At 39.8% G+C, this 26,621-nt stretch overlaps 1 protein-coding gene across 4 annotated transcripts in view; it reads right to left on the bottom strand.

Annotated features, from left to right (window-relative positions):
• Positions 1-26,621, bottom strand: part of TTLL11 (tubulin tyrosine ligase like 11) — a 121,931-nt gene that overhangs the window by 88,226 nt on the left and 7,084 nt on the right. For 3 of the 4 annotated variants that reach the window (XM_054007460.1, XM_054007461.1, XM_054007462.1), the window contains 2 exons: positions 13,203-13,299; positions 10,963-11,096 (listed from right to left, as the gene is read on the bottom strand). In XM_054007460.1, the coding sequence (XP_053863435.1) occupies positions 10,963-11,096; positions 13,203-13,299 (231 nt within the window). The remainder of the gene's footprint in view (positions 1-10,962; positions 11,097-13,202; positions 13,300-26,621) is intronic. The other variant, XM_054007463.1, reaches the window with a different exon arrangement.

Raw genomic sequence — 26,621 nt, 5'->3', positions numbered from 1 at the left:
TGCAGAAGTAAACATCATGCAAGAGTGGAAAATACACAGTGGTGTTGACAAGAACACAAAAATCAGAGCAAAAAATGTGGGAGAGGAGTTACCAATGTAGAGGAATTGCAGTTTATATAGCATCCTATCATGTAAACGGTCCAAGGAACCTCCTTTTAATGCAGTGTGACAATATACAGCCTGAAACATTTCTTGTTCTTGAAGGCCTCAACCAGTGGGAATGCAGAAAGACTCACTAATGTAAACTGAGTTGTGAGACTAAGCCCTTTGAACACTTTCTTAAAGAAAATCATGAAACTTGAAAAAAAAGCAGCCTTATTTTTTCAAGTTTAAATTTAGGCAAACAACACTGAGGAGAGGGAAGATAGAGCAGTAACTTGACATGACCCTGTTATTCATTTGTGGTTAATGTCTCTAAAATGGTTTGAAATAATATCCTAAACCTTGGTGGCCCTGTCCTGAAGACACGGCATCTACTACTATCCAGCTATGACAAAATAGCTGCATCTTCCCAACCAGTAAGTCTTCCAATCTGAAATTCACATTTCACTATGTCCTTGTCACAATGGTATGGAATAAACTAAGGGCTTGTCTATATGGGGAAAGAGCCTGAAGTAGCTGGTGCACACTAGGTTCCCCGCACTAACTCCCGATGTGAACACTCTTACTCTGCACCAAGACTGCCTTTGTGCAGCTTAGCTTAAACGGCACAAAGGGAATAGCTAATGCGCTTGAAATTCACATCCTAGCTTACTCCTCATGTAGACAAGCCCTTAGAAGAGGCTCTTTTCAGCAGTTAACCAAATCCAGACCTTAACTTCAACATGAATAGCACAGATGTTTGTGGTGCCTTTTACTTAATAAAGCTTTTGCAAACCAAGGTTTTATTCATGCACTTAAAGTTTCTGCCGAGTGCTTGCACCCTCCCAGTAAGGCTTTCTCTACACTTATGGAAGTGTGTAGAGTACAGCCACTATACATGTAGCTACAACCACAGTGACCGGCTCCAGCTGCCGGAGCCTTTCACTGTGGTGAGGAAAGACTCCTGCAGGGAGAAGGCAGTGGGGAAAGGAGCTCCTGGAGCCTTTCCCCACTTCCAGAGCCTTTCATTGCAGTGGGGAAAGGCTCTGGCAGCAGGACCCTACAATGCTACAAACAGCTGTGTAGAAGTGGGAGGCACAGCTTGGGCATGCAGAGAACTGTGTACTATACCCTGGGGTTCCGGGCATGTAGGAACTCTATTCTAATTGCCTAAGCTGTGCCTTACTGCCTGCTGCTGTTTATCCCCACACTACCTTTGTGAGCAGGTAAAAAGAGAATTAACAATGAAAGAACATTCAGTGCCATAAGAAAAGGCTAACTCCAATTATTTTCCCTTGTAAGCATTACAACAAAGTCCATTCATTTCCACCAGTCTAAGATGATTTCTTAAAGCAACATTTCCAGGCTGACTAGGGGGACAAACAGATCTCTGAATTTTTCTCCAATTTCAATTTTCACTCAAAGTATCTAGCTATCATGGTTGCAAAGAAACACTTGTTTCATGTTTTGAAGGTTAACAGATGCAGAAACAGCAACCTGATTTTGCAGAGAGCATGAAGCCAAAGATCTGAGGTGTAAATTGCCCCATTCATTTCCAGAGGCACTAACTCATATGTTAGTTTGGGTCTTTAATAACATGGCAGGGTTGTAGGCATGTGCAATTGGTTTTGTTTTCCTGAAAAGGGGTTCAGCTTCCTCAAGTGTGGGAAATTCAGCTTTAAGAGGTAAATATTGAAAATTATACTCCGTTTTATACTGAAATGTATATAGAGCAAGAAACAGGGCCAGTTCAGACTGGCTGGCAGGGATGCAAACTGCAGGGAGCCCTAGCTCAGGAGGGACCCACCTCACTAGACACAGATCACAGTGTTAGTGTGAGGTTTATTGTGGATGCTCCAGGGTCATGCAGAGTGGAGTATACACATCTACAGCAGGAGGCCTCTCCCTATATGTCTCTCTTCTTCATGAATTACAGGAACCCTACCCCAGCAACCCAAATATACATCAAGCCAGGTCCTATTTCCGTATCCTCCCTTCCTCCCCCAGTCCAGCAGGACTAAATCTCTTCAGTTGTATGACGCGCAGTTTATGGCAAATCCATGGGATTATTGCACAAACTCTTGAGCCTTGAAATCAGCACCCCTCCAGACATACACACCCCGTTAGATGTGTGGCAAGCACAACTTTGCTGGAACCAGATCTGTCAAGAAATGAGAAATGTTCATTTTCCATCAATGTGTGGTTTTCACCAAAGAGATAGCATGCCCTAGTTTCTCTAACATAACCTAACAATACAATGCATCACAACAAAAATATTTGCCCCCATTGAATAGCATATTCTATACATGCCTCTAGTGGCCACTGCTCTTCAGTTTATAACTGAATATTTCCTGTAAATTACACCATTGGTATATTCAGGCCTGGAGCTCAACTACTAATTTTCTGATCAAAAGGAGCAAAAAATTCTGTCCACCATGATCACAGCAACTTCTAGAAGTGGTTTTGCGTCACATTAGGGAAATCTGTTCCTAGTGGATTACAATTTGTCTAGACACACAGGATGAAATAAGAAAGTGAGGAAAGTTAGTCCAGAGAGTTTGATGGTATTTAATATTGTAGCTAAACCTTTGGTTGGATCTGAAATGCATGACATGCCTACCTTTGTATCCTTTCCAACTTAGCACACTTCTGAGATTTTCAATTTGCCTGTGTTAGTTCCCCTCTATTATATTAGTTTTGCATGAAGTGTATTGCCCCCTAGTGGACGACTGAGTAAACAACAATTAGTTATTTGAAACAAAAACATTAAACAAAGATTTAAATGTGAAAAATCTGTTTAGGGAAATCACCACACTAAATAAGTGTTAGTTGTTTTACAGATAACTTTATGTGCCTAGATAAATCCTTTTAAATTTGCATTTTCATACTGTGGATTTCTCAAGAATTGAGTCAAGTGTTTTTTTATTGTTACTGGGTGATAATGTATATTTCAGCATGTTTTATTTGCAGAAATGCATATTGGCTATTGACTTGGGGTTGGACTGGGGTGGGTGGAGGGAGATGTCCTTACTAGAAGAGAAATTACTGGGTAAGAAATACTCCATTCTATCCTATATCATCCCCTAATGTGCATACAAATGGAAAGCAGCTAGTCTCAGAAGTAGAGAGGGAAGGATAGGAAAATAGGACTAAGATGTCCCTTATAAAGCACATACATTTAGTTCATTTTGGTACCACTGCTCACAGCACCTTCCTACAAAAGATGTCTCTGTTGATGAAAGAAAATTGACTTTGTCGTGCTTACTAAGGCCATGTCTACATGAGGACACTCAGGAAAATTAAGCTGAATCAGGGTGTAACGTGAGAATGCACATAAAGTGCATTAACTGTCCTGCCACTCTCACTCCCCATGTGGATGCTCTCATCCAAGGAGAATTAAGTTACAGCAAATGAAGGTCACTTTGCTCCTGAATGAGACCATCCACATGGGGTTAACATGCTTTAATTGATGCACATTGACTTCCAGAGGGACCCTATGTAGACATGGCATAAGAGCATTGCTGGTAGACAGGAGGCCTCTTTGCAGATTCCTCCCAGTGTAGCAATGTCCTTTCTGCTTACAGTACAGAGTAGGCACGTAACATGAGTCTCGATTACTTCTGACACTTGTTTGACTGATATCTAGGCCTCCATGATGCGTAATGCAAGCCATCATGCCAGGGAAATGTTTAACTCTGTAATACAGTCTGTATCCTAGATCCTTGGGGTGAATAGAGGGCATGATTAACACCAAATCCCTATGTAACATGGTCAGCCACCTCCCAAAAGCCCCCTCATGGCTGCGATGGCTCTACAGCACTCTGCCTCAGTTTCCCTCTCTCATGAGACTTCTCAATAACTCACCCAGTCCACAGCATTCTAAAACATTCCCCTTCTGGAGCAGGATCAATGTAATTACCTCAGACACACATTAATACTTCATGCCAGCTTCATTCAGTTGGCCATTGGTTCCACAGGTCCAATAGTTCTCTCTCTTTGATACAGGAGCCCCAGCCCTGCTTCCCTGCACTGGATTCAGTTCCAACTGTCCCTTTACTCCTTGCAGCACTCACCTACAGCTACTCTTCTTCAGTCAGCTGCAGTTCCCCACGCTTCTGGCATACTGCCACTCCCAGACGGAGTATTAGGGGCTCAGATGGGAGCCTTGCTCCAGGGACTGCTCCAGGAAGTCTGTCCCTTCCTCCCTTATACTCTCAGCCTGGCCTCTTCATTTATTATTAACCACCCAAGGAGGTGAGCTGATCTTGTCACAGGTGGGCTAAGGCCCCATTTCCCTTTAAAAAGACCAGTCATCCTGTGATACCCCATCTCTGCTACCATTAGCTGTGGAGTATTGGTGCTCTTGTTGGATCCCAAAAACCCCTACCAAACTCCAGAGGTGACCTATAAAGCTCAAAAGCATGAACAAAGCAGGTAGAAAGAGCAGGTCAGTTATGCAGCAGAAAGCTTCCATTTACACACAAGTGTAGAACAGCAGTAATGACAGTTAATGGGAGTTACAAAGTTCAGATCTGGACCCAAATGCCCCCAAAGTTTAAAGTCATATAGATTTGGAGTTTTTGCCTGGTCCTCTGTAATTTCCACACATCAGTATCAGCAGGCTTTTAACTTTGGTTGCACTAACAATACTGACGGTAATAACAGAAGATGGTAAACACAGACTGCTATGGTAACTAATAACTTCTTGGACCAGCATCAATAAATGTCTTTTTACATGTCAGCATGAGGTCCATCCAGAAGCAAAAAAACATCCTGGCCAGTTTTTCTTTCCTAAAGAACCAGTGATCTCATCCGTAAGAAAATCAGATGACCCCTCTTAGAAGAGATTGTGGTATGCTGGCAGGACCTAATAGAATTATTTTTAATAGGGTTAGTTGGCCTTTGAACACCACATGTTAGTTGATACGTTCATTTAGTAAGTAGTGTTTGGAGGCTAACAACATTCCCAATTGGATGCAATGAATCAGAATTTAACAGAATACTTATAACTAATCGCTGGGCTTAAGATCTGCCCATTCATAAACTGCACCTCTTCTGTCAATTCTTTCAAAGACAATATAATTAAGTTATTTTCCCCTTAGAACAATCATGACATCATAAATTGCCTACTAAGTTATTACATTTCGAAGAAAAAATAAAACCTCAAACTTCAACTTTTTATTTAAGAGACAAACCAGAAAAGTTGTAACTAGGTCACTGGGAGGACCTGACAATATCAGCTGGGTATATAGATCCCTCATGGCGCATCAATAATTCCTACTATCTAAGTTTTATTTTCGCCATACAGAGCAATAAAATCAAACGAGAGAGACTGCCAGGTCTCAAGAAGGACAACGAAAATTGTGATAGAGGCACAGGAAAGCTTCAGAGCAATCTAAAATAAAAAGCATTCAAAAATATAGCATGCTTTACAACATGTTACAAGGAAAGGAAGGAGCACAGTCATATTTTTAAGTTAATGAAGTTGACATGATTCAGAATTCATGAGCATGCCGAGGATAAATCAAACTCTTTCGCGTGTACATACGCCGTTCAAATCCCGCCAATGTCAATGATGCCCAATGGCTGCTACTATCACAATTGTTTGGGATTGTAAATGCACTTAACGGTTGGGTCCTTACTGTACATCTCAAGAATGGTATAAAATCCCAGGAGCTGGCTCTAATCGGCAACCTTGTTGACAGTCTCAGCAGAAAGGCCAAGGACTGAGTCAGACTGAACTACTCTCTCACCCTTTAAAAGGTGGTTCCTGCAGTTTAGGGTTGAGGTTCAGTGGCAGGGCCAATGTGAGAAACCTGCCCTGCTTCTGTCAGTGCCACATATGATCTGCTGATAGTGCTACAGCCCACAGGGCTGGATTTCCAGCCAGTCTCAGGAGCCTGACATTCACAAATATTTTACATTTAAAAAGTGTTAAAGCACATTCCGTGTTTTCCAGTTCAACAACAACCACCACCCTACAAAATCCAAGTTCCCATGGAAAGAGAATGATAGGTAGGAGACCATGAAATTCAGAACAACGCAGGCAAGGGAGCCCCAAACAACCAGGGGCAGCCAAGGTAAAGGCAGGATGTATTGCAGTGGGCCACATTGTCTACTACACAGGAGATCCTGTGGTTCATGTCTTCAAGAGACTTTTTAAAAAACATCTTCTCTCTCCAAAGCAGGGGGAAGCTACGCTAGTTTCTTGAATACCAGGAATAGTGTTGATACACTCTGTTCTTTTCTTGAATTCATACATCACCAAATAAAAACAAACAAAAAAATAAAATGAAAGAGGCAGAATTAAATTGCCATACTAAACTAATCTAGCTCTACGCAGGAAGTGGCTGGTGCTGTTTTACATGTGTTCACAGCAGTAGTCTGCCTTCTCTCTGACACTGCTCTAAGATTATTTTTCTTTGTTAGTTGGTATCCTGAGGCACCAGCAAAGTCGATCCATTTCCACAACCTGTCCTGGTACTGCAGGGGAAAGAAAAATTGTGACATAGCAGAAGGCTGGCTACCACTAGGAAAGTCATGGAATTTCAGGAGTGATTGTCCATTTCTAGTGGCTTCATTAGCTAATCCATCCACACTACTTAGTTCTCTTATACCACCCCTCAATTTTCAGGGGATAGTGCAGAAGTTTTTTCACAAGACTCATTTACTTTATTGGGAACCACACCACTCTTCCTTCTCACTATTGTGTGAATTCAAATCTAATTATTTAAACTAGGGATTTTCTCAGGGTCAATTAATCTTAATGGAATGGAAGTCCTTTATCAGAATAGATGGTCATTTCAAGGGATAGGGAGGCAATAGGCATCAGATATTTTCCCATGTTTTCTACATACAGCGAAATCCAATGAGACTAGTTGGGATGGGAGAATAAGGAAAGCAGAATTTGGCCTCTAATGGTTCTATCCACAAGGGAATAACTGTCTTCTCAATTATGTTTAACTAGAGAATAGAGCTTTCCATAAGAATATTCCAGTTTTTTATTCACTATTAGAAAGTTAATGTCACAAAAGGGGTATTTGGTCAGGCTTATACATTAAACTCCCTGCTATAATTTTACACACACACACACACACACACACACACACACACACACACACACACACTTTTGTTCCATTAGAAGGACAGAGGCAATCTATCTCCCATTCCCCATTTCTGCTGCTCCTGCCTCAGGCTTTTTCTGCTCTGCTGCACGGGCTCTCTATTGAAGAGGAAAGTGCTTTTTGGGAACCACTATTTTGAGGATACAGTGGCAACCTGCTTGTTCCATATTGTATTTTAAACAGTCATTTCAACTGCTATTTAAGTTCAGAACAAAACACCTGTTTCCTTCAGACAGAGGAAAATATTTTGTATCAGCACTAATAAACCAGGTGCTCCAAACCTGCTATCTTCAAAGGGCTCAAGCAAGGAGCTTCCATCCTGTATGCTCCAACATCAAACATGACAGTAACTCATTTCTCTGACCAAAGAAAAAATGAGCAGTGTCTCAGACTAAAGTCTGTCTAGACAAAACACCAATGAATCACACTTCAATCCATGCTGGCTGAAGAGAGATGCAGCACACTCAGCCTCATAAAAAAATGGCAGTGTTGGTTTATATGTTACATTTAAGACAAAGCTGGTTACTGAAAATATCAGGGAGAGAATGCAAAATGCAAGAATGAGAAAGGAATCCCACACACAGAGTCAGGGTAGCCCATCAAAGGAAATTCAGAACCCAAGACTAAAATTATTAGTTACAGCAAAGTTGCTAATTCAAAGCCCCTATTTGTGTTATTAATGAAGATCAACCTTCCTTTACTGAACTTCTTCCACAATCCATCCATTTCCACCAGAAAGGGCATCATTTTTCAACTTTTGCAGACATTTGGGTAAATCCATTGAAACTGACAGATGTCTGGATTTTATCTATATACTTTTCTTAGTCATTTGTATTTCAAGACCAGTAATAAAGCACGAAGGCATTTCCCTACATTTCCAGGTGAGGTGAAAACCCTGTTCCTGTCCTGGAAACTATTCACTGCTCTCCTTAAGCCTTCCAGTCCATCATATCTTACATACACCAATCAACAAGAACAAGGCGTAAAGAGAGGAGGAGAATCTGGGAATGGATCAATCTACTTTCTAGGAGATTGACTAGCCTCAAGGAAATAGAATTCTTGGTCTTGAAGGCAACTCTTGAAAGTCTTCTTTATAACCAGCAGAAGCCTCCAAATACTTTATTTGAACAGTCATGGTTTGTATAGACTGGAAAAATAAGTCATGTTGGAAAAAGAGTTAACTAACAATTTTAAGCACAACTTTGCACTTAAGGCATGTTGTATTTTGAAAAATGTTAGCTGGTCATGGTCAACACTGGGAAGAGGGAAGGGGCCTAAGATTGACCATGACCATATAATACATTTTCAGCATGACTGACCTCATCCACATCTTGTGCAAAGTTGTGTTTTTGACTAACACAACTTTAATATCTTCAGACATGCCTTATTTCCCCCATTTAGACAAACCCAAGGGGAGTGAAGAGTACAGTAAAGGAATAAACCTTGGATGATGACATCCAATTTGGACTTCAAGCAAACTTCATACGTTTTTACAGAAGAGCTGAGGAGATCTAGAACACAAAATAGGTCTTTTTGGCAGGCAATAAGCCACCACAATGATATTTGCCCACTAGCTTCCAATTCTGTTTGACACTTAGATTCTTAACAAGGAAACACCAAGATAAATAAAATGAAGAATTCTTAGACTTAACAGGACAAACTGCCAAGAGTGAATACCCTTGAGATATTTCCAGATCTGCTAAGTAAGCTGGATTTCAAATCGTCTTCCATCACTATATCTGATGTGATGAAAAAATGTACCAAATTGCACCAAATGGTCAAGATGGCAGTTCTCTTGCCAATTATTATTTTTTAAATCAGGGAAGATGTTACTGAAGTGGTTGCAGTATTCTCTGACTGGGAGTAGGGTTGGGGAAGGACAGAAATGGGAAAAAATGGACACCACTTGGGTGGTCCAGTTATTTATACAGATGCACAATATGACCATACAGTCTTGTCCATAGAATCTGTGGAATGTTAAAATATATAACAGGCAATTTTATTTTGGCAAGTTGTGGGAGCTCAGCAGAAAGAAGCAGGGAGATCTGAGAGCTCAGGGAATTGTTAATGATATAGGAACTTTAGGTTGCCTGTTCAAATACAGACAAATCTTATAGCTGTTTGGGGTCTGAGTCTAGTTCCAAGAGAAAATATCTCACATCACAAGGCCACAAACATGGATAACACTGAATATCCTCTCACACTTGGAGGTCATCTTGCCGCATCAGTGGGAGAACAATGTGGGGAAAGTTGTGCAGATGTTGCCCATTCTGTATAGTACCCGTCTGGATAAACAGAAGACTTCAGTCTCCAGGGGTTGCCAATCCAACAACTCCTCACCAGCACTAAATTCCCACAACAATTAAAACAATGGAAAAAGCAAAGTTTGGAGAGTTCCTGTTGGGAATGGCCTCACTAATCTACAAGTGACATGTTCTCCATGCTCATCCCAATCATTTATGGTTTATGATACAGAGTTTTATTCATTTTTTACATTGCAAACATTTTGTTAAGTAGAACATAAACTCTTACAGCATAAACTATATTGTTTGATAACAAAAATGATACTTTTCTCAAACACAGATGGAAGAACACATGCAAGGGAAACGCCAAGCAATGTTTTATTGGACATCTGCTCTTCTTGGAATGGAAACCAAAAATCGTCTTCACATTCATTACACAGAGAGAAATATTTGTTTATCTGCAATGCCACCTGCTGACAGCTTAAAGGTACTGTCCTTATAAATTGCTCTATGGTATGAAGCATTTGCAGCACTGCCCAAATAATCAGTGCATAATAACTAGGAGTTAGCATGACCCTCACAGGAATCAGTTACAACCCACTGTACTACTTGGAAAGTTTACTCCCAAATTGTCTTCACTCAAATGCTTGCAATATCTAATCTGATTGCAATTTACACCTCCTTTTACAAATCTGTTTTACATCGACAGCTGAGGATACTATAGGATTCTTGCTCATTTTTACTGTCATTAGTACAGTGTCAGAAAGATGACCCAGCACACTGGAAGAGTACACATTAGAAGATTATCATGAATTTAACTTGACTGCTGATAAAAGTATCATATTAAAAAGTGACAGAGTGTAGAGGTCTAATAAAATTTATACCTTTTTCTGCTCACTTTTCCAAGCAGAGGATACTGTAGAATGCAAGAATGCACTGGGTGAGTCAGACAGGGTTAACATAAAAACATACAATATTTTTAAATACTAGCAGCAACAGAACAATACATTTTGAACCTTTAAACAACGCATTCAAACACCCGTTAAACACAGAGGAATATGCGAGTACATATAAACACCGAACACATTAGAAGAGACAGTTTGGAAGGATTCATATAAAACACACAGGATATACTAAAAAGACTTCAGTGAAAATGACATTGGTGAGATGTCACATTCCAGAGTCCAGTCTCAGAACATCCTGCTACTCACTCTTTCTAAGCTCAGTAAAATATGCTGGGGAAAGGAGTTTAAATTTCTGCTGTGTTTAACATTCAAATACCCTTTTTGGTGGTGAGGAGTTTTGATATTAATTCTAGAGCATAACAAGTAAGAGCAGCTCAATTAAACTATGTCTGATCTGAGGCAAACTGAAAAGAATGTATAGATTCCATGGAATACAAATGTAGTTTTAAATAGTCTAACCAATATGAAAGTAAAGTAAGTGAAGAATGACATGGTCACAAATATCTTACTGGCAGCATTGTTCAGAGAATATGGAGAAAATTGATCTACCTCAGCAACGAAGAGGGGAAACTCTTCTGGCAGAATCCATGAATGGGGATAGAAGTTGTACTCTTCGGGAAATAGATCCTGCATTGTTCGCACTGCCCGACTCAGGGTAATTTTACGCACCATTTCTGTCATGCCTGGAGAAAATAAAGAAGTGTTTGGAAGTGTTCAAGATTATTCACTGTGCAGCAAAGTAAAGTAAGCCTGTGTGTTGGTACTTACCATATGTTTGTGCTCTGGCCATTGTTTTCAATATATAACTAAATATTTGAAGCTACTAGTGATACTGAGTGATTTGTAGCTTTTTATTTGGGTATTTATTTATACTGCACTTATCACCATATCACATGGTTTGGGAAAGCTTTAAGGTAGTTGACCAAATATAACTAGGAATCAAGGAAGAAGAATTTTTGTCCAAAAGTTAACTGACTCTTTGCTCCAGTCTGGAATTTCTACCTTATTTTGCCAGTGTTGCAGAGAAGGAACAGGAGACATCAATTGCTTCAGACAATTAGAATTGTACCTTCCTAAACTATTTACCCTTATTTAAACCATTACAGTATGTCAAAGAAAAGAATCTTTCTTTCCATATAAAACAACTGTTAGGTCTAGTCTTTCAGTGGCCCAATTCTGCCAAGAGCCCTCAAATCTCATGGCAGTAAATGGGAGGTGGAAATGTTGAATACCTCACAGGAGGTGCTCAGCAGATCATGGGATCAGGCCCCATTAGCATTCCTGGGAGTTAAAAGTGCATTGTGAAGGGACTTCAGGATCTCGCTAACCTGTTTTTGTCAACTCTGCATCCTTCTTGCTCACCACATGGGAGGCAGGGGACAGCTCGGGTAAATATCATACATATGGCATGAGATTTAAACAACCAGAAAATTATAGAGCTTTACCAATATAGGTGCATTGTCTGCTTTTGTTCACAAGCAGACAAAAGTCAGTAAGTGGAGCAAAAAGTTCTATATATGGGGTTTCTTACTCACACAGCATACTAACAGCAGCAATATATCTGAAGTGAAGGGCTTAGATAAGTCAATACCTAAGCTCTTAGTTCTTATTCAGCGGGATCTATACTGGAATTGAATGAGAAATAAGGGATCTTAAAAAAGTAGAATAATCATAATAAGATGAAAGTTGACATGAACTCTTCAATATTAAAAAATCCATTTAAGGAACTGTGCTTTGAGATTTTCCCAGAAACAAGCCAGAGCTCAATACAAAATAGATTTTTTTTTTTTTTTTTAAGTAGAAACAAATCCTCTAAGAAGGAGCATTTTTACTGATGTTACAAGACACACAAGAATTGTTTAAATTATTTTAATTTAATTACAACCTAAAGATCAGGTTTCTCTGAATTAATGTTCTATATATGTACATCCTTAGTGTCCCATTATACTCTCAATCCATAAAGATCTTGAATTACCCATTCTGGTATTCATACCATGTCTTAACTAAATCTCTAATTATTATTGATTCATAAAACATGCCCAATAACAGGAGTCCGAGTGATCCAATTTGAACATCTTTTTTCAATACAGAACTACTCACAAATGAAGAATATGGTATACTGTGAATCAAATCGTCTACTGATCAACACAATAGGAAATTTGCCATTCATTTCAATGGGACCATGATTTGATCTGATAGATTTTTATCTGGGCATCTGGAGTCCACTCCCAATATAAGAAGCTATGAAGCCCGGTTTCATTTCATATTTATCTTCATTTTAATGAAGGCTTTCAGTAGCATCCAAAAGATCCTTTCACTTTACTTAACTACTGGTTAATTTTAGCATCCCTTTTACTTTATCAAAACCTCAGGATTCAAATCTACTGTACTGTAAAAGATTTCTACCAATTATCATGATAGTGTCTGAGAATTTAGATATTTGATAACTGCAGAAAGCTATCAATAGGAGAGTGCAAAAGACTGAATACAATCTAGACGAAAGGTCCAAGGAAGATCCAAGGTAACAAAAGATGGCACCATTTGTTTAAGACTTTGTTATTGCAACTGTAATCAACACGATGCAAGCGGCAAACACTCTCCTTGATGGTGAAACAGATAATCAGGCATTTACTTGCATCAGGATGAGAACACCAGACTTTTGATCAAAATAAGATGAAACCTTTCATATTTTGCAGACTGTTACAAGTGGTAACTGCCCAGCATATTACCAACAAGGTGCGTGAATATTCAGACAGCATTTCTTTAACTTCAAGCACAAGATTAATTACCTGGAAACTTGTTGACTTGACCTGAGAATATGTCATTATCATGAAATGATACCCCATGCCAATAGATATCACAGGGCAAGCGCCGACCAAATGGAAACTGGAAAAAAGATATAATACAGATTTTGAAAGAGATTGGCTACATCTACAAGTTTCTTATCTTTGTAGAAGTTCAAATAAAAATATAAGCCCTTCAGAGAACAGCTTTCTGGACATCAGTAAAGTCCACGCTTCATATCTAATGCCCAACTTCAATGGGAAGAGCTTATTGTAAGATATCAAAGGTGGGGCCTCTGCTAGTGTGTGAAGTAAAAGCTATTTAAAAAAAAATGTATTCAACTTTCTTTCTCTCAATAAATACAAGAGAAAGATGTGGCTTCTTTGCCACTACTCTTTTGTAAATAATTACTGTTCAAATTTAATGTACTAAGTTAACTCTCGACACACATACATTAATAATAATTTAAATTTGCAGTCTTTAAAGTATTACTTTTTCCAAATGTTGACTGCAGCTTTTCAACCAAACTGAATCATATGCTTGAGCTCAGGCTCAAACTTCAAACTGAGCGCTCAGAACAGGATATTTAAATTTAAATACAGTAGCTTTACATTGTTTTAAAACTCCTCATTGGAAACAAGGAAAAAAAATCAAATAATACCAGCAGGGCTGGCCTTAGGGGTGGGCCACCAGGGCAACCTCACAGGGGCGCCATGGTCAAGGGGGCATGTTGCCAGTGTAGAGTCAGAAACTGGGCAGGCGGTGGGGTGTGTGTGTACAGGTTTCTCCCTGCTTCCTCCCAGCATAGAAGCATGGGGTTGGGGAGCGGTGATGCACAGATACTGCTTGTCTCCTGTAACGTTCCTCCACCCCCCCTAGGGGGCTGTGAAGGGAGAGCAAGGAGTGTCACTTTTCCAACCTGGGCTGTGAGGCAAGCATCAGAAACTGCTGCTCTCCTGCCCTGCTAGGTGACCAGATGTCCCGATCTAATAGGGACAGTCCAGATTTTTGGGTCTTTTTCTTATATAGGCTCCTATTACTCCCCCCACCCCGTCCCGATTTTTCACATTTGCTGTCTGGTCACCCTATGCCCTGCCCTTACGCAGGGAGCCCTGACATCCCTCCTCGCTCCCCCCCAGGGCCGGCTCTAGGATTTTTGCCGCCTCAAGTAAAAATAATTTGTTTTTTTCTTAACCCACCCCCAGCCCCGCCTCAACTCCACCCCTTACCCAAATCCCCAGCCCTGCCTCCTCCCCTCTCAAGCCTAGGAGGGAGGGAGGGAGAGGGAGAAGCAGCGCGTGCGCTGCGGCCACTCGGGGTCTCCCCCTCCCTCCCAGGCTCTCAAACCCGGGAGGGAGGGGGAGATCCCGAGCGACCGCGGCGCGCAAATCAGCTGTTTTGTGCCACGGCCGCTCAGGATCTCCCCTTCCCTCCCGGGTTTGAGAGCCTGGGAGGGAGGGTGAGCAGCGGTGCGCGAGCGGCAGCAGCGGAGGTGAGTTAAGGCGGCTGGGGCATATTTTTAGGGGTGGCATGGCCCACGCCAGAATGCTGCCCCTAAAAATGTGCCGCCCCAAGCACCAGCTTGTTTTGCTGGTGCCTAGAGCCGGCCCTGCTCCCCGCCCCCCAGCCCTCTAGGGTGCATGGAGGAGCAATGCTCAAGGGGGGCAGCGAGCAGCAATGCCAGCTGCTCTATGCATCCAGGTTAGTTTCCCCACAGCCCTGGGCTCAGGAGGGGGGTGCAGGAGTTAGGGGTGCAGGAGCAAAGTGCAGGGGTTGGGGCACAGGAGAGAGGTGCAGAGGTTAGGGGTGAAGGGGGCACAGTGCAGAAATTAGGGGTGCAGGGGTTAGGGGCACAGGAGGGAGTGCAGGGATTGGGACAAAGGGAGCACAGTGCAGGGGTTAGGGGCAAAGGGGAGCCTGGGGATCCCACGGAGGCCAGGGACAATGCGGGGGCACCACACCCACAGGGGCCAGGGATGCCAAAATACAAGTTCGCCCAGGGTGCCATTTTCCCTAAGGCCGGCCCTGTTACCAGATTTTAATAAATAACATATATTTCTAAAATACAAAGTGAAGCAGATGTACTATACTTTTCAGTATCAACCAGGTGCCAACTATAATTTATGCTTAGGGCCCTACCAAATTCATAGCTGTGAAAAAACATATCATGGACCCTGAAATAAGCCCTCCCCCATGAAATCTAGCTATTGAAGGGGAGAAGAAGGGGCAGGGCTGAGGGCACGCCATCTGGGGGTTCTATGGTTCCCGGGGCTCCAACTGCTAGTCCCCAGGCTGGGGAGGGACAGGATTTACTCTTCCCCTGCACAGCTGTTCTCAGTGGGGGAAATCAGACCCACCTCTGGGTACCTCCCTCTGCCACAGGAAGCTCCATGGCAGCAGTTCTGAAGGCAGCACAGAAGTGAGGGTGGCAATCCTGCAGACTCCCCTCCCCCCCCGCACGCGCGTACACACACACACACACACACACAAACAGCTTTGTGACCCCTCCACATCCTTCTTTGGGTTGGAACCCCAACAGTTACAACACCATGACATTTCAAATGTAAACCTCTGAAAATGTGAAATGGACTAATTTTCAAATCCTAGGGCCATGAAATTGACCAAAATGGACCTAAATTTGGTAGGGCCCTATTTATACTATTTTGTTCATTTTATTAGCAGCAAATGGACAGCTTTTTAGCTTTGTGATAGGAGATACAGAAAGAAGGAATGAGAAATCCATATTTGTCATTTTCTCCTGGATATTAGTATTATTTTTAAAGAAAAGAAAAATAATAACTGAAGTTAAACAAACAAGCAAGCTTGCAAACAGACCAATCATAGGCCAAATGTTTATCTGAATTTATCAGCTGGAGCAGAGAAATTATCCCTACAGCATTAGCCACTCGCACATGTGAAAGAATAATTTTACCATAATTACATATACCATACTGTTGCATCCTATTGTCAAAAGCTAGGTCGTTCAAAAAATTAAACAGTGCATTAAAACAGTGTAAAGCCTCTCAACTTCAACCAGTCAACCCAGCAGGAAAGGCTATATTCATGAGGTCAATTTCCCAAATACACAATATGTAACCCATAAATCAAAATATTGTTTTGTCAAAATGTATACATTAATTTTCTCTAAATCACTCCTCTAGGGCTATTCTCCTGAAAAATGGACTACATGGTCATTCCTACCTGTGCAAAATAATCATTTTTTCCTCCTGCGAATCTGTGTAGGTGCCATTAATTAAATATGTCATATAGAGAATTATTCGCAAGAAGATATTGTATTAGGAGATTAAATCACTTCAAGACAAACATGTTATACTTCCACTTCCAGTCATAGTACTTTTAGGATCCTATCCTGTGAAAATTTAGCATCAACGCCCACTGACATTAAACAATTTCACTATTAAAAACAAACTCTAACAGCACGTTGAGCCCTTACTAAACTCAATATACACTACAGCAATTTTTCTGGCTGTTTATGATTAAGTTTAATTTCCCTCCATGAAAGAAATCCTTATTAGCACTAACTTATATTAGGCAAAAGAAAGAAAATTTAAAAAAAAGTTAGAAACTTTTCTAGTGAATCTGTTCCTTTATTTGCAACTTCAATTAAAAATTCAGTTTATTTACTAAATAACTTTGAAAAAATAATCAAAATACTAATTTAGCAATGCATTCCTTTCGCCACTTCCTAATTCATAGGAGTAACATGCACAACATAACAGAGCTAGAAAGCTCTGGTCTCATTTCATTATTATTCAGGCTGCAAAGAGAAAAAAAATGTGGTTTTGTGTGTGTGAAAATTAATTCCGTTAGGCTCTGAAAGACAATCAGTGGCCTTAACCCTTTGCTCCACAGGTATATTCAGAATAAAAATTCTGTGCTGGTTCTCAGACTGCCCTTCCCACTAAAACCTTGAGCAATTTATTTATTTATTAAATGAAATTGAATTGAAGTGAATGAAATTTGCATTTATATAGCACCTTTCATCTACAGAGGATATCAAAGCACTTTACAAACACTGCACAGAAACCATTTCACAATGGGTGAAGTGTAGGCACGTCAGGGCTGGAACATGGCTGCATTTGGCACCAGAACGTTACCCAACAGTTTGAAGGGGAAAGGGACTTCCCCACTCTGAGCAAATCAAGTGAGTATTTACGCAAATTAAATTCTGGATTTACCCAAAAGTAGGACTAGCATCCTGACTCTTCTGAAATGCCACGGGTTCTTCAGTGTCTAAACCATAATTTAAACTTCAGAATATAGTTTATAAACAAACAGGTCAGCACCTTGAGCCTACTCTGGCAGTTAAACCCATCTTAAATTATCCCTTTGAGGAGTATCTCTATGTTGGGGAATACATACGTAGAACAAACCTGTTTTAACGGTTCTTTTTCCATGCCCGCTTGATGCAGAGGGAAAAGTGGACATTATTAAGGCATCCCTTGTACCCTAATAATACCGACATCTATGGTTAGCTGGTATAAGCAGCCTCAGGTCTCTAATTTATGCCAGGCACTGGGCAAATGCACAACAGCCACAGGATTTGGGAACCATAAAAGTGGCTAAAGCCACCTTTCTCCCCTTCTTTGGAGTCCTGTGCAGAGATGACAAGAGAATCTGGTCCCTGGAGCTTTCACTACAAAACAACTTGAGGCTGTGCCTGTAAACAATTAATCTTAACTCTTCAAGCCATTTATTTAATGCCCTCTAAGTCTGAACAAAAAAGATCTTTGAACAAAACCAGAAGAGAGAGCATCAAAATGAACTGATTTGTTTTCACAACTCTGACCCAATTAATAATCAATCATAGTCAAACTGCTCTGACAAGGCTTTTCTAGCTCTTGATAGGAAGCCAATAATTTAAACTGTGTCCCACAGGTCACATCAGTCTGTTCCATCATGTTACGGACAAGCTAAGTGACTCTTGGCTTCTTGTCAGCTTTTGCGACCATAGAATTTCAAACGGTTTCTCTGCTGCTGTGCCTCTACTGAATATATAGACAAAAGGAACATTTAATGCTAGGACATTTGAGGTCTCAGCCATATGCTTCTTCCATTTTCCTGTTTGTGTCTAGCTGAAGGATTAATTTACTGAGACATGAATAAATTCAAGGCGCAAGCTTAATTTATGCCCATTATTTTATTCGGCATATCATGTCCATTTCAAGAATCTGACACACTCAGTCAGATAGTCCGCTCTAGAGGCATTAATAATTGCTTCAGTGGTATGCACATTACAATTCTGCGACGCATGTTGTGAGCTCCACCCCTGTGCATCAGCCAAGACACAGCTCTTGCTGTTGTCATTTTATTCAAAATTCCCACACCTGAAAGTTATATTGTTTTCCTATTTGTTGCTTTTGATAGCAGAATTTGAACCTGTCAATTTCCCTCCTCAGAATCTTTCCCATCTTCTTGATATACCAATGTTAGCATATATAATTCATTCTCCACTCAGCTTTAATGTTACTGCTCTCTATGGTATATTTAAACAATTTGGCTTCATTTATTCAACCAACTTTGACCAAGCTGATTGTCAATCACAGCTGAAAATGGTAGACAGGGCCCTCTCTGATTACTAGCTAACAAGGCAATCACATTATCTCTCACAGATCATATTGGCATGGCCCATCACTGCAAGTTAAAGCAAAGCACTTCACCCTTTGGCTTTTAGTCATGTTCCTAGCTACAGAATTTCAACTAATTCCTCTGCCCTTTTTTATTACTTCATATACCAGAATATGACACACAATGTCATTTGCAGTGTTGGTCCCAGGATATTAGAGAGGCAAGGTGGGTGCGATAATATATTTTATTGAACCAACTTCTGCTGCTGAAAGAGAGAAACTTTCAAGCTCAGACAGAGCTTACCTCACCTATCTTGTCTCTATACAATGTAATGATCTTCTGGAAATCACTGAAGAGTAAAAGTTATTCCCAAACAAAATGTTTATGTACAAAAAAAAAAAAAAGTTATAACGTTAAGGTTGACAGTGTTTCAGTGAAGTCCAGCTAACCTTCCTCTGCTATACCCCACTGAGACCAGGTAGCATCCTGAGCACTGAGGTTGCTACCGTACTGAGAAGACTGGAAAGTCAATTAACCCATTTCTGTACTGACACTTGGGTGGCAGCAATTGGCTCAGTACTGTAATTGGGAGGATATATATTTGGGAAGAAAAAGAATTAAAAGGGACTTAGAGGAGGAGCGTGGAAGGCAATCACCTCCTGCCGTATACCTGTGGTTCTTTAGGTTTTAAAACTGAAGATTAAATGCACACAGATTTGTAATTAGGAGACACAAGAAAAGGCTAGACAGCAGTACTCACAGAGCAGGTGAAGGGATGCCTTGTGACAGTCACGCAAAAAGTTATACTTTCTTTCTAAAAACTCTACACATCTTCGAAGAAAAAAATTAAATGATAAAAAATTAACAGTTAAAGGACCCAGTCAATTCCACACTGCCATACAATCATTCACTAATACCCCCAACCAATTTCCAACACTCACCTAAATTAAAGACTGTCACCATATTTGTTCTGTAATGGAAATATGCTGTTGAATGCATACTGATTACTGTTATATATTTATTGAATGTATAGTTAAGACTTTGAAAGGAATATAGTCCCAGGGGACACTATAGCTGAATTCAATAATTCTCATCATGTAGTATGTTGGAGTAGAGGACTACATTTCATTAATAGAATTGGAATATCAATTTGGTGTAGTGAAATGCAATTGACTATATGGTGATGTATTTGGAGAGAAGTTAGGATCTGAGTTTAAAGACAGGCTTATAATGAAAAGCTTGCTTCAACCTTAACTATGGAGCAGCAGCACAGGAACGGGCTAGTTCTTTATGTCCACATTTGAAGAACACCAAAATGAGATGAAAAGCAGTGACTATATTTCAGAGTAGCAGCCGTGTTAGTCTGTATCCGCAAAAAGAACAGGAGTACTTGTGGCACCTTAGAGACTAACAAATTTATTAGAGCATAAGCTTTCGAAGAAGTGGGCAGTAGCCCACGAAAGCTTATGCTCTAATAAATTTGTTAGTCTCTAAGGTGCCACAAGTACTCCTGTTCTTTTAGTGACTATATTGACATTCAGCATGACAAGTCAAGTTATTCCTGCTACAAAACAATTCTTTCTAAAATAAGAACAGGAAGAAGTCAGTGCAGCTTTCCAACATGTAACAGCAAGAGAACACACAAAGGGACAAACTGGTCCTTAATGCAAGGACCTCCATGGGGTTACACAAGAGGTGAATTTGGCCCAAACTGCATCATCAACCTAGTCATCATTTGTGATATGTATGAGATATATAAGGGGCAGGGATAGTGAAGCTATAACACAGGGTGCAAGAGTTTCAGAAAGTGTCTTTTTTATTTTTTTTTAGACAATAAAAACAAAGTTAAGTTTATTTTTAACATAACCCCAGGGACATGATACACTAGTTCTAGATGTTCTAACATTAGTCACTGTTCTGTATTCTTGGCAGTTATACCATTACAGTCCTTGTTAGATCCAGATGCACTTTATGGTATAGGAGCTCTTCCCAACATTCACATCTGTCTGCAATTGGCCCTCAAAATTCTAGAGAAGCAGGTATGTGCTATGCTAGCAGAGCTGTTGGGATGCATCTCACCAATGCAGGCTGTAATACTTGGTGCTTTGAACTTTATTTTTCTTTCCCAAGTTCCTCAGGACTTATTTCAGAGTAGCAGCCATGTTAGTCTGTATCCGCAAAAAGAAGAACAGGAGTACTTGTGGCACCTTAGAGACTAACAAATTTATTAGAGCATAAGCTTTCGAAAGCTTATGCTCTAATAAATTTGTTAGTCTCTAAGGTGCCACAAGTACTCCTGTTCTTCTCTTTTCAGGACTTATTTGTTTCACAATGGCATTTAATCCAATTTGCCAGACTGACCAAGCACTATTTAGGGGAGAGGAAGGGATTGTCTTCATTTTATTCCTGAAAACCCAGTTCTAAGATGTCTATCTGGTAAACTAAAAGGCAGCAGACATCCAAGATAGGTCCTAGTCCTTCCCAACTCTCAGTAATGAAGACAGGAAAGGGCCCTGGGCCTGCTGGAGAATCAAAAAATCAGGTATTTCCATCCGTGTATGGTCACATTGATAAAATCCACAACAATACTCTAAGCCAAGTTAACAGAAGTGGGAGTTACATAACGGCCCGGTTCCCTAATCCTCTACAAAAATGGGATAGATGGGGGGAGGAGGGGAGAGATCCACACCCTCTTATTAGAAGATACATTCTTATTCAGACACAGAAACTTTTAACAGATAGAGTAAAACCCCCAACCAAAGCCAGACATACACAGCCTGTCATTCTTCCTTTGTCCTTCCTCTGCCTCCACCCACATCTCTCCCAAAGCAGCAGAACCTTACAGAGATGAAGATCCATCAGGGCTTGTCTACACACACAATTTGCACTGGTTTATACCAGAGGTGCGATTTTGCACCAATTTAGCTACCATTGCAACCTTGTATGCAGATCCTCTTAACATACTTTTAACAACAAAGGCAAGCTACATTCACACACAAAGTTACAGTGGGTTAGCTAAATTGGTGCAACATTATCAGTGCCTCAAAAAAGTTATTACAAGATAATCTGAAAGGTAATTTACTGCTCAGACTGTGTTCCTCCTACAAGAACTGACAAAGAAGCCTATAACAGAAATGGGAGTGCAAGAAAATTCTGTTCTTTGAGCCACAAGGGAGAATACCATCTGCAACATGCGAAATACAACTTTAGCTTTGGTAGATATAAGGAAGGAGTCATTTGGCTTTAGAACATATTTGCTTTAGAATATATTCATTTGTTCTTCTAATACATACAGTTATTGAGATCTTAAACTCAGTTTTATCTTCCCTTTAAGGAAAGCATTTCAACTCACCTTTAAATCTACATCAAACATCTAACAAAAAATATATTTGGAGAAGATTGAGAATGATTGACAGAGATGTCTGTGAAAGAAATCCTTAGAATTTCACCCAGAGGAAATAATGATCTTCCTTGAAATATCCTTGCAGAAGTGGAAAATTAATTTCTAAAATTCCAAATGAAAAATCTCTTAAAGATGTGAACTTAGGAGTCATTATGGGCATACTGTCTATGCTTTTTCTAATTCTCACTGTTTTAAAAGCACCCCTTATTGTTTAGGCTTCTATTCCTTATCTCATGCTAAATCCAGGATAATGTGGGTTTCCTAAAAAAATTCATAGAAAACTTCATAGCATTAGACTGATGCAGTTTAGCTGTTTGTATAATGGTGCAGCAATATTGCTGAAACAAAGCCATTCTGAAATGCCAGCGTAACTATGGCAACCAGTGTTCAGAATGTAAGAATCCAACTAGAAACAGCATATGTCGCACTGTAATATTGCTCACTATTAGGAATGGAAATTATCAGTAAGTGGATGCCTACTTTATGAGAACAGAGTCTAGCAGTACCTCCTGCTAGTCGTTTAAGCAAACACAACTCAGCCTGAATCAAATATTATAAATAGGAGCAAAATAAAAGGATGGAATAGGCTAGAATAAAAATATGTATAAAGGCGAGAGTAAAAGGTAGGGACGGGGGAGAAGGGGAGATAAGAAGTTAAATCCCCAAATCTGGCAAACCTAAAAGGTGTTTAATCTGGAGCAGGAGGAGGGGAAAACCTCCAAATCGTTAGCTTGTAATATATGATTTTCACTCTTATTGCCCAGAAGTTTTAAGAAGTTGCATTATTTTTTTTGTTTAGGTTTTTTTTCCTGTTTTTTTTTGTTTGTTTGTTTGTTTTTTTTTGTTTGTTTGTTTGTTTTTTAAATCGTGGTGTGGTGGCTGCAGGGCTCCCACAAGAAACAGTTTGTGGTCCCTCTGCTGGGTCTGTATTAGAAGTTAAACACTATTCCCAGAGCTGTACTCGTATCAGTGATACAAGTGTACAAAGAAGAAGGCAGTACTATTGTGAATATCTAATACAGATAGTGTAGCCTTGCTTAAAAGTAATTTGTTTCTTGCATCATTAGATTTTAGTGTTGTTCATTTTTATTTTCTGTTCCATATTTCTTGTCTTTTCTAACCCATATACATGTATCAGCTAAACAATAGATTTCACTTTCTTCACTCTCCTCCATTGTACCAAAACAGAATATTCAGCTCTTATTAGTATAAAATCTTAATTTACATTTTTCTTGTTCCTTCTTTATATAATATATACTTATTATTTCATAAGAGGAATCAAATTCAAATCTGATGGTCTGGCACCAGACTTTGAAGGTGAAAATATATGTTCAGAATTTAGTATTCAATATACAACAATTCTAATGAAATAAAATAATTCCAGAATTCCATTGTGACAATGGTATCATACTTTCAATGTCCTTCAACTGACATACTACTATAATTGAAGGAAAATGTGTCCCTGGAGTATGCATTTACAGTACAGAACTCCCTTCCCAACATCCTGATGGAGAAACTAGTCCTTTGTGTCTTATACTCAGTCAGGATACAAATGGTCAGCCAGTTCAAAGTGATTAAATACCTCCAAGTGCTTTGTAATGAAATTTAAAATGGGACTTTTTTTGTAAACAGTACTACCATTTTATTTTCCTTTTGTGTGTCTATTTTCCTGGCCTTAGAGACAGTATGTAATGAACTCCCACTAATGTTAAAGTGAGCTTCAAAGCCACATGAGAGCATTAAAAAAAAAAAAAAAAAAAAAGAGAGAGAGAGAGAGAATCTCTCCGAAACTAGCCAAAAGCCGCATGTGTTTGAGATTTATCGAATAGCCACAACTGGCCCTACCATAGATGAAGCCTTTAAAACATGTAGGAATTATCATGGTATTTTTAGTTTGAAATTTCTTAATCATGAAGAACAGCACTATTTAAAAGTTGTTAGAACTTTTAAAAGAAAAATAAATTGTCATATCAGAGGAAGATGGAAAATGAGTGACTAATTTACAACAAATAGTCTTTCTGAATACAGAAGTCACAATATCTACACAACATATTGGATACATGTGATTCTCTGGTGGCTGCCCTCTATCTAATCAGCATCTGAAAATACACAGCTGTACAGCAAACAAATAAACAAAACTGAATCAAAGACATCAGTCTAGAATTCCGTAGATTGATTACATACAGCAAAGGAAGACAAAGCAAACAGCAATTATTTCTGAATTAGGTAAATGTTGCTGAAAATAAAAACAGCTTCAAAAGACTGAGCAGAAGCAGAATACATTTAACAGGATCCCTCAACATGTGTTAAATCATTTTATTTTATACATAGTAATATATATTAATAATTATGCACACTTTTTGTAAGGTCCTGGCCTCTAAAGCTTCCACCACTCTCTCTAGTCTTAATATTGTACTAAAATCAATGGCTCTTAAAGAAAATAATATGATCTCATTTGTGGAAGTCTCTAGCTTTAGGTTTTCTCGATGTTTATTAGGCTGGGCACTCCCTTGGACTTGGCTCCTGAAGGCTAGCAGTGTTATGGAGTTTCATACCAAGGCTATGCCTACTTAGAAAACTTATAGCGGTACAGCTGTACTGATGGAGCTGTGCCGCTGTACGATCGCTTGGGTAGCCGCTCTATGCCGACAGAAGAGAGCTCTCCCGTAAACATAATTGAACCATCCCCAACGAGCGGTGGAAGCTCTCCCGCTGACATAGAACTGTGCACACTACCACTTAGACTGGCAAAATTTATGTCACACGAGGTTGTGGTTTTTCACTCCCCTGAGCAGCATAACTTTTGCCGGCATAAGTGGTAGTGCAGACCTGGTGTAAATGTTAGTTAAGATACGTGAAAAGTCTTACATGATTAATCCCCCTCAGCCAGTGATGCTGACAGCTTGTGAAGTGCAATGAAGCCATGCTGGAGCATTGTTGGGGCAGTTAGAAGGGGTAAAATGCTGTGGGGACCTTTATGGGCAGCCCCAAGCAATTAAAGATATCCCAAAATCATACAGATACCAAATGACACAACTTATAACATGCAAAAAGACAAGAAAGAAATAACAGAAGAATTGTCATCTGGAGCAGCCCAATGGCTCCTCCTATTGGCATTCAAATTCCATAAGCAAACCTTTTTTTTTTTTAAATCAATTCATCTTTAACCCACTTGCTAAATACTCCCTTGTAAACACTGATGACAACACAAACATCAGATGTCAAAACAGGCCAAGAAACATTTTGCTACATTCCTCTGTATTATTTTTAGATGTTAGTAACAGCATATTTAAAGGAAGTGAAAATACCCCCTAAAGAAGTGAATCCGCTGGAAGAAGAAGGGGAAGAAAATGAGGTTTGTTTGGGACTGGATGGGAGGGTTCTTTTTTAAACAGATTCAGAAATAAAAAGTCTCCTGGAAAATCAAACTTTTAACATTTTCAAAATTAATCTGTCATTGTAAAGGTAACAATCCTGCATAAAACATTTATTTATATATGGAAGTATAAATTAACAGAGCTTCAATAAGTGAAGAGTCCATTTTTCTACAAGTGTTTTATTAATGTAAAATGCAGTGCTTCAGTGGTTTTGTATGACATTCGTTGTTTCCAGTTATAAATACAGAGTATTGCTTTTAGATTCCTATTCTCATTAGAAGCCTTTAATATTACTACATGAATGACAAATTAATATTGATATTTCAGAAAGCTATTGTGCTTGATTCTCCGTGGTCCTGTACTCTGTGTAGTAATTTACACCAGTGTAAAGTGGATATAAATTGCTACCCACTTTGCCCTGGTGTAAATGGTGCAGGGTAACAGACAATTGGGCCTATTGTTTACCACTAAAGTTTCAGACATCAACACTAAAACTGTCCATTAAGTTAGGTTAGACATCTCAGCTATTTTCAGTATAAAATCATTATATTGAAATAGCTCCTTTGATCCCAAAGGATTCTAAAGCACTTTAAAAGCTATCTATAGAAATCATTGTACTCACTATTGAGCTGTAGCCACCTCTAGGATGAAACATGGTAATGGGCACACACAAGCAACAGTACAGAACAGTTTAGGACCAGAAGTGAAGAATGCTGCAACGCAGCAAGAGTGGCATGTCTGACTGATGCCTGATACAGCCAGAGAAAAGATGCAGGAGCCACTGCAGGGAAGATGTTGAGTGAATAGATCACAGAGACAATATGAGGAGCTTGGACTTGCTAAGGAATTTGGAGGCCTTCAAAAGATCAGTAGAATGTTCAGGGTAACAAAAACAGAGAACATAGAGAGGGAGGTTGCAAGAAAACAGGAGAGCAGTGGTCAAAGGAAGGCAAGGGTGAAAGAAATCAGGGAGGGATAAGGGACAGAACCCTTATGTGGTGGGGCTACAAGGGATCAGGTCACAAAGGAGCTCTAATCCCATCTTGCCCCAGGCA

The sequence above is a fragment of the Malaclemys terrapin genome, chromosome 17 (assembly GCF_027887155.1).
Source record: "Malaclemys terrapin pileata isolate rMalTer1 chromosome 17, rMalTer1.hap1, whole genome shotgun sequence".
In the NCBI taxonomy this organism is placed as follows: domain Eukaryota; kingdom Metazoa; phylum Chordata; order Testudines; family Emydidae; genus Malaclemys; species Malaclemys terrapin.
The sequence above is the reverse complement of the archived record's forward strand: the minus strand, read 5'-3'. Positions and strand labels throughout refer to the sequence as shown.